Source organism: Vitis vinifera, chromosome 14, assembly GCF_030704535.1.
Source record: "Vitis vinifera cultivar Pinot Noir 40024 chromosome 14, ASM3070453v1".
Taxonomy (NCBI): Eukaryota; Viridiplantae; Streptophyta; class Magnoliopsida; order Vitales; family Vitaceae; genus Vitis; species Vitis vinifera.
The window spans coordinates 26,842,304-26,851,467 of record NC_081818.1 but is presented as its reverse complement, the minus strand read 5'-3'; the positions used below and the strand labels follow the sequence as shown (position 1 = coordinate 26,851,467).

Here is a 9,164-nt window from a genome sequence, read left to right as displayed (position 1 = left end):
AACAATTGCAGAAGACAAAGATTTGTTAGAGTTTGGTTAATGAACTCAACAACAACATTACACATGACTTCTTATAGAGAATGGTTTCACCAATATGAACCTAGCTATCTTAGGAGGATTAGTGTAAATGGGTAATAATCATGCCTTAGATATTGTTGACATTAACTTTACCAAAGTAAAGATGGATGATGGTATGATTCACATTATTCTAGAAGTACGACATGTGAAGGGCTTAAAGAAGAATCTGCTATCAATGAGACAATTGGATGACCTTGGATATGAATTCCATGCTAAAAGGGGAATCATGAAGGTTATCAAAGGTGCTCTTGTGATGATGAAAGTAGATAAGATTGCTGTAAATTTGTACATGTTGCATGAGAGAACATATAAAGAGATGGAGACTTCTGTTGCAAACTCTAGAGAAGAATTGACAATAAGGTGACATCACAAACTTGGTCACATGTCAGAAAAAGAATTGAAAATTCTCTTTGATAAAAAATTGCTTTTTGGACTCAAAACTATAACCTTTTGTGAGTACTGTGTTATCAATAAGCAACACATTATGATTTAGTAGATCTATTATAAGAAGTAAGGGCATTTTAGACTTGATTCATTCTAATGTTTGGGAGTCACCGGTCATATTTCCTAGGGGCACAAACCATTTGGTGTTGTTTGTAAATGACTACTCCATAAGATGTTGGGTTTACCCCATCAACAAAAAGTTAGATGTCTTTCCACTAATCAAAGCCTTTAAAGCGTAGAGGGAGCTTGAAAGGAGAAAAAATATTAAATATTTGAGGATAGACGATGAAGGAAAATTTTGTAACCAGGAGTTTGATGTATTTTGTAGTTAAGAAGGCATACAATGATAGAAAACTATTGCTTACACTCCACAACAAAATGACATAGTAGACCAAACAAATAGAACTCTAGTAGAAATAATGAGAGCTATGTTAAAGATTGTAGGACTACCCAAAACATTTTGGGTTGAAGTAGCCAAAACTTCTTACTATATAATTAATAAATCTCCATCAACAATAATTGAGATGAGGACACCTATGGAGATGTGGACTAATAAGCCAACAAACAGTTTCTTCTTACACATATTTAGGTGTTTTGCTTATGTGATGTATAATGACCAAGATAGAACAAAGCTAGCTCCAAAATCCAGAAAATGCATATTCTTGGGGTATTCTAATGAAGTAAAGGGATATTGTTTGTGGGATCCTATTGCCTGTAATGTTATCATCAGTAGAGATGTCATTTTTATAGAAAACATGTTACAAAGTGAAGAATGAGATAACACACTAATGAAGAAGACATATACTATAAGTTTCATTGGAAACAAATAGTCAGAACAGGAATAGCCAGAACCTTTTGAAGTAGTTCCAAAGCATAATGAACAAATACTAGTTGAGGTTTAGACACCTAAAGTGCAGTAATCAATCCAAGAAAGAAGAGAACCTTCTTGGCACTTAAAGTTTGGTATAGTAATTAATGTTGCATATTGTCTCCTTTAGAAGATAAAGAGCCTTCAAATTATCAAGAGGTCATAAACAGTCCATATTCATTTTTATGGATGACAACAAAGCAATAGAAGGTTAAATCCTTGCATAAGAACCAGACATGGAAATTTGTGCCCCCACCACTTGGAAGAAAAATTATTGGAAATAAGTAGGTCTATAAGATCAAACATGATAGCAATGACCAAGTGGAGAAGTATAGTGCAAGATTGGTGGTTAAAGAATATGCTTAGAAAGAAGGTATTGATTTCAATGAGTGATTTTCTCCGATTGTTCAATTTACATCAATTTGAGTAGTCTTAGCTATGTGTGCTGGATTGGATTTACACTTTGAGTAGTTAGATGTGAAAATTGTGTTTCTTCATGGAGAGTTTCAAGAAGAAATTTATATGCCCGAAAGGCTTTGAAGAAAATGAGAAAGAGAACTTGGTTTGCAGATTAACTAAATCTTTGTATGGTATAAAATAAGTGTCAAGATGTGGGTACAAGAGATTTGATTCCTTCATATTGAGCCTTGGGTACAATAGACTCAATTCATATCATTGTATATATTACAAGAGGTTTGAGGGTGATGATTTTATTATTTTGTTGTTATACGTGATTACATGTTGGTTGAAAACCCCAACAAAGATTGAGTCCAAGAATTAAAGGCACAATTGGCTAAGATATTTAAGATGAAGGATCTAGGACCAACAAACAAAATTCTAGGGATGCAAATTTGCCGAGATAGACAAAACAAGAAGATTTGACTCTCACAAAAAAGCTACTTGAAATTTTTCTTACATCGTTTTAACATGCATGATTGTAAACCAGTTTCTACCTTACTTCTTGTAAATTACAAATTATCCTCAAGTATGAGTCCTAGTAATAAAGTGGAGTGGATGAAACTATCTCAAACACCATATGCATCAGCAATGGGAAATGTTTTCTATGATTTGTACAAAACCAAACATTGCACAAGTAGTGGGAGTGATAAGTCGATTCATGGCAAATTTGGGGAGAGAGCATTGAAATATAGTTAAGAGGATCCTTAGATACATCAAAGTATTAGTTATGTTGATTCAGACTTTGCAGGTTATCTTGATAAGAATAAATCTACTACGAGCTATTTGTTTACACTTACAAGAGGAGTTGTGAGCTAGGTTTCAAAACTCCAAACTATTGTGGCTCTATCTATAACAGAAGCAAAGTACATGGCAGCTACACAGGCTTGTAAGGAAGCTATCTGGATTAAAAGGCTATTAAAAAAGCTTAGACACAAACAAGAGAAGATTTCTCTATTGTGCCAGTGACATATTTGGTTGCACAAGGTGACAAGTTTGTCGCAAATTGACAGTTGAAAGAAACAGACTGAGCGAAATTGGCCAGCCTAAAAAATATTGTAAAAATAATTTTTTCTGAAAAACTTAATTAACACTAATTTATGCCCCGGCTACTGGCATATTTATGAATGACAAAGCTAATCAGATAGATTCTGCTACTGAGGAACCCTAATGAGTGGAAAGCAATAATGTTATATGCACCAAATTTTTTTCCAGTTATTTCCATTGTACTTTTTGACAACATAGACTAATACTTGATCCTGTTAATGGGGAAAAAGAACGCATATGAAGTCATTCATCTAATCTTCATTTCACAGTAGTTCAAATAACAAGTAAATGCAAAGAACCATTCATCACAACCCCATTTCAAAGTTGTTCAAATAACTAGCCCAACACCCAAAACTACACAACAGAAAGCCATAAACCCTATAAGAACCTTTAATTTCTAACCTTTTGCTCTGTCCAGACTCCCTTAGTTGATCGCTTGGCAGTCCCAATCACCCTCTTATATATACAATAATACCAAACAATATCACAAAATTTATGTCATTCCATAACCATTAATGAAATAAACAAAGGAATTAGTACCGGTCTTCATGATCTACTCTCATACGTACTTTTCTAATTTTCTAATTGGAATACACCTTACCATAACTAGGTTCAGATGCAACCAGTTTCTTTAAATACATCTAATATAAAACAATAATAACAGTCTAAACCATAAAACTTTAAATACTAAACAACATGGTATGAAGCAATCAAATTTCTTAATATTAAACTTTGCTTGGATAGTGAGAAATCATTGGAAAATAAAAGTAATCAAAATAAATCTCCACTACTTAAGTCCAATAAATAGCCAACAACTTTTATGCAGTCAACCGTCATCTATGAATCTTAAACACCGCTTTCTGAGATCAAAATCATGAAAATATAAACTTAAATGGCATAAGCAAAAGGGAAGCAATAACAGAGCAAAAACAAAAATAGTTCATTTCCCTACATTTCTGAGTCTAAAACATTATAAATTTATACAAAAGAATCCAAAGACAAGATCTAAATAGAACACACACAAAGTAACAGAGGTTTAGGTTAGAGAAATTTTCAAAAGAAAATTTGAAGGGGAAAAAATTGAATTCCAGACTTCTCATTAGAACATTATAAAACAAACAACAGCTTTTGTGTGGGGTCCAAAAATCTCAATAGCTTTTAAGCTTCTAGTTGTTTGTGGAGGCTCACTGATTAAGGGTGAGGATGGTGAGTGTTGGTTAGGAAGTGTCAGTGAAGATTTCCTATGGTAGCTCATCGACCATTTGCATTTTGGAGTTATGAGTATGTGTAAGTGTTGGATGGTCTGCTGTTGATGCTACCCTTGAACAAGCTACTGGTTCTCCGCATAAATGAAGGCCTGCAAATCTGTAGAGAAAGAAACAAGAAAAAACACAGAGCAAAGTAAAACCAAGGCACATAAAGGCAACGTGAACTGCTACTTCTCATATTTTCAGATTTTTTTAGATACAAAAATAAGAAGCTTGCTCAACACACTTCTCTCTTCTATCCAAGCCCTCCATCTGTTAGTATTATAGCCATAGATCAAAAAGATAACTTAACCACGGTTAAAATATCAAAAAACAAACTGCAATACATTAACACATCAATAGTAAGGTCCTCAAATATCTAGGGTTTGTCAAGTCTAATGGTGGGATTTGAGGGATGAGGTTTATGAATATTTTTTAAATGGATATTGAGGGTAAATAAAGTAGAAGATAATTAACATGGCATAAAGGTTTGTGTTACTATATTGAACTTTGAAAAAGCACCAAGGTTGAATAATAAAACTAAGACACCTCCGATAAGCACTATTGTATTCCCAATTATAAGTTAAAAGGTCACATCAAATAATAACGCTTATAATAAGTATAATAATATTAAGAAAATTAAATTAAACAATGTGCTTTTAGTAAGCACCATTGTATATCCCATTATAAGCTAAATCATGACGCTTTATGAAAGTGCCATGAAATGAAGCTTCATGGTTTTGAATTTTCATTGTAGCGTTTGCAGTTTGTATAAATTCTACGAGGAATAAGAAAATTCGCGGGACCCAGATCTCTCTTTTGATTCAGAAGTAACTGCTGCTTCTGGGACCACCCAAAAGAATAAAATCGTGAAACAAGAAGATGATCAGTCACGAAAGCAAGTCTTGGTCCAAAGTACCTGAATTTTAATTATGGCGGAAGTAAAGAGTTAGATTCAGTGAGGCTCGCTTTATTCGTTTGTGAAGGGTATATAAAGGGCAAGCAGTCTGCAAAAGGAACACAAGCCATCTTCTCCTCTTCCGTTCTGACTCAAAATCTTAGCTACTTGCCTTCTTTTGCATACCCAAAACGGTGACTACCAACAAAGCCATCTAAGGTCCATTGCAGCAAATGGCCAAAGAACTCAGTAACCCAACTCCCATGCAGCAAGTGAACAACCCATCTCCGATGCAGCAAGCGATCAACCCAGCTCCGCTGCAGCAAGTGTTGAAGCCCGCAGAAACCACCAAAATCAACCCAGTTCCCTTACAAAAACTGATCAAGCATGATAGGAGCATGATAACCATGTCTGATGACAACATGATGGTGAAACAAATTCACGCAACCCATGCTCCTGATGGCCGAGAGTTTGATGTTAAGCCTCTTTTCCAACTCGTGGAAGACATCCTGAATCGGGCTACACCGGGTGTTGATCCCTTAATTTCGGTATAACACTCCTATAACCTCTTATGTAGTAAGGGCCTAATGTTTCTGCCAGTTTCTTTTGTTCAGGCTGCTTTTAATTACTTGACCTTGTTCATTTTTTTCAATAGCCAAAACAAAAGTAAATGCACATACCAATCAAGGATTCCTAGCCAGCACAATGTCATACTAACTAGCCAACTCCTATGTTATCTACAAAATCAACACAAGAAATTTTTACGCCATATAGTCATTTATCTACATCTAAAATATTTTCAGAATAACAAACTTTTTACTGCCGAAGTCCACCTTTTTCCTACTATATGTTTTGAGGATAACTTCTATTTCAAAATTTCAACTCCTTCACAATAACACTCTTCTTCTTTTTCCAAATGCTCGAGCTGCTTCCATGGGGTGAAATCATTTAATTCAAGAACATTAAAACTTCCACGTTTTAGTTTGTTGTGTTAGTTAAGAGCATATGCAATTGACAATCCTAATTAATGAAGGATACTTGAACGAAAGGGTATGCAGATACAAATTTTCTATGCATTTATAGTAGATAATCGACTCGTGATTTCATTGCAGGCTGCCCAAACACGCATTGAAACTTCTGATGATAGGACAAATCAAGCCAGTTTCTTTGCTTTGCTCGAAGCACTGTCGTTTACCATTGATCGAATTTCCTGCGAGGTTATTACAAAGAACTACTGCAAAAATTCATTTCTTAGAATGACATGCAGAAAACTCATCCCTTATGCATTATACACATGGCATGATTACGTTTTATTTGTTTCTTTACAATGACATGTGATCAATCGATTATGTATTCAGATAGCATACAAGAGTTTGGGCGGAGGTGATGCTCATGCAACGACACTCTCTATATTTAACCTGTTAACAAGCTATTCATGGGAAGCAAAGCTGGTGCTAACCCTATCAGCTTTTGCTGTGAACTATGGTGAATTCTGGCTCCTTGCTCAGATCTCCTCATCCAACCAACTTGCGAAATCAATGGCAATCCTTAAGCAAGTGCCCACCATCTTGGAGCACTCTGGTCAACTGAAACCACGGTTTGATGCTCTTAACAATCTCATCAGGGCTATGGTGGCAATTACCAGGTGCATTATTGAGTTCAAGGAGCTCCCGTCCATGTATATAAGCCAGGACGTACCAGCATTAGCAACAGCAATGACCCATATCCCCACTGCTGTTTACTGGACCATCAGGAGTGTTGTGGCTTGCGCAACTCAGATTACAACCCTCACTAGCATGGGCCATGAGTATGTTATATTCTCTTTGCTGATATATCATGCTTCAATCTTTCAACCTTAGTAAAGCAACGTACTGCCAACTAAATATCTTTTCCATTTGCTAATTTTCCAAATACAAAAAATAAATGCCTCTGATTTTGTGGAAGAATTATATGATATGCCACTTAATCCATTGGGAATGCTGATTAGGCAACAATCATTTTACTTATGACAATTGCAATGATTTTAGGTACTGGATATCTGCTACAAATGAGGCATGGGAACTGTCCACCATGGCTCACAAGATCAATAGCATACTGGACCTTCTGAAGAAGCAACTTACTCTTTGTTACCAATACATAGGTAGGACCACCAACCCGTTCCAAATTTATGGAAGCAAGTGTTGCACAGCTAATGTAAATACCAATGAAATGGACTTTAAATCTGACAAGGGATTGCTGTTTGATGCAGATGATAAGCGGAATGCTGAAACTTTTCAAATGCTTCTGAATCTTTTTGAGAGTATTCACATTGACAACATGAAGATTCTCAGGGCACTGATTTCTCCCAAGGATGACGTGCAGCCACTGCTTGAAGGCTCTACAAAGAGAAGGGTTCACTCTACAAACATATCACTGCATTACTGCATTGGCAGTAGCACTATTCCATGAAACTGTCATATATCCACTTCGTTACTACTAACCTAAAGTTCTAACTTTAATGCCGCAGGTTAACATAGATGTGCTGAGGAGGAAGAATGTTTTGCTGCTTATATCAGGCCTATCCATCTCCCATGACGAGCTTTCAATTCTGGATCAGATCTATAATGAGTCTCGGGACCACGGGACTAGGATGGAGAGTCAGTACGAAGTTGTGTGGATCCCAGTTGTGGACCGCTCAGTTGTGTGGACAGATGCCATGCAAGATCGGTTTGTGACTCTGCAGGCCACAATGCCATGGTATTCAGTCTACACTCCTACACTGATTGATAAGGCAGTCATCAGATTCATCAAGGAGGTGTGGCACTTCCGGAACAAGCCCATCCTTGTGGTGCTAGATCCACAAGGAAAAGTGGTGAGCCCTAATGCAATCCACATGATGTGGATATGGGGGAGTACCGCCTTCCCGTTCACTAGTTTGAGGGAGGAAGCTCTTTGGAGGGAAGAGAGTTGGAAGCTTGAGCTGCTGGTGGATGGTATTGACCCAACCATACTGAACTGGGTAATTCACCTTCACCAATCTAAACACACAGCTAGCTTTACATGTGGATGAATGACTTCACTTATCTGGAGATTTTATTTTATTTTTTTATCAGATCAAAGAAGGAAAATTCATTTACTTGTACGGAGGAACTGACCTGGAATGGATCCGAAAATTCACAACCACCGCACGGGCAGTTGCATCGGCTGCACGGATCCCCTTAGAGATGGTGTACGTGGGACAGAGCAAGAAAAGAGAGCAAGTCCGGAAATGCACAACTGCCATTACTGTGGAGAAACTCAGCTACTGCTGGCAAGATCTTACCATGGTCTGGTTCTTCTGGACCCGACTGGAAAGCATGATGTTCTCCAAGATCCAGCTAGGTAGTACTGTCGATGTCGACCCTATGCTGCGGGAAATCAAGAAACTGATCAGCTACGACAAGGAAGGAGGATGGGCTGTACTCAGCAATGGATCTTTTGTATTCGTCAATGGCCACAGCAGCACTGTTTTGCTCACCTTTACCGAGTACAATGCATGGAAAGACGACGTGCCCCCAAAGGGCTTCGACATAGCTTACATGGATTTCCATAGTAAGCTTCATAGCGATTCTCGGCCCTGCTGCCGTTTTGAGTTCCCTAGCGAAGTTGGAAGGATTCCGGAGAACATCAAGTGCCCAGAGTGCCTCCGCATCATGGAGAAGTACATCACTTTTGGGTGCTGCCATGACGAGAACGCCATAAGCGCACTCTACTAAGCCTCTACTTCTGTTTTGCATATGATGTATGCATGTTGCCTGTTACTGAAATAATTCCATGCGTGTGTTTATTTGTTTTGTTTTCTTTGTTTTCCCCTTCCTGTTTTTCCGTGTGATGTAATAAGATTTTATTGTCTCGTTGCATCCAGATGATGTGGAAGGAAGCACCTTGTATACTCCATGTCGTTATTACTATTAGATGTTGGAGTTTCCTTTAAATATTATCCTTGTTTTGATCAGGCTTATGTGTTCCCACGTAGTTGTCACTATAAAATTCAGAACCGAAACTGAAGACCAATAATACGTTCATATATAACTCACAATATTATGATTCCCCATGTTTGAAATGTTGGAATATAGAATAGATTCAGATAAAGGGAAAAAGTTTGTTT

General features: G+C 37.2%; 1 protein-coding gene across 1 annotated transcript; it reads left to right on the top strand.

Moving 5' to 3' along the window:
* The first annotated feature begins 5,256 nt into the window (after window positions 1-5,256).
* On the top strand, window positions 5,257-8,890 carry LOC100264492 (protein SIEVE ELEMENT OCCLUSION B). Its single transcript, XM_010662529.3, has 7 exons — window positions 5,257-5,586; window positions 6,151-6,255; window positions 6,397-6,845; window positions 7,066-7,178; window positions 7,287-7,429; window positions 7,545-8,036; window positions 8,131-8,890. Exons 1-7 carry the CDS (start codon window positions 5,272-5,274, stop codon window positions 8,770-8,772), a joined length of 2,259 nt encoding a protein of 752 aa, XP_010660831.2. The 5' UTR covers window positions 5,257-5,271; the 3' UTR covers window positions 8,773-8,890.
* Window positions 8,891-9,164: the final 274 nt, after the last annotated feature.

Excerpts from the sequence above, each read along its gene's own strand:
- LOC100264492 (XM_010662529.3), top strand. The coding sequence starts at position 5,272 with ATGGCCAAAGAACTCAGTAACCCAACTCCCATGCAGCAAGTGAACAAC. Across the intron at positions 5,587-6,150 it reads GTGTTGATCCCTTAATTTCG|GCTGCCCAAACACGCATTGA; the intron begins GTATAACACTCC and ends ATTTCATTGCAG. Across the intron at positions 7,179-7,286 it reads TCTTTGTTACCAATACATAG|ATGATAAGCGGAATGCTGAA; the intron begins GTAGGACCACCA and ends TGTTTGATGCAG.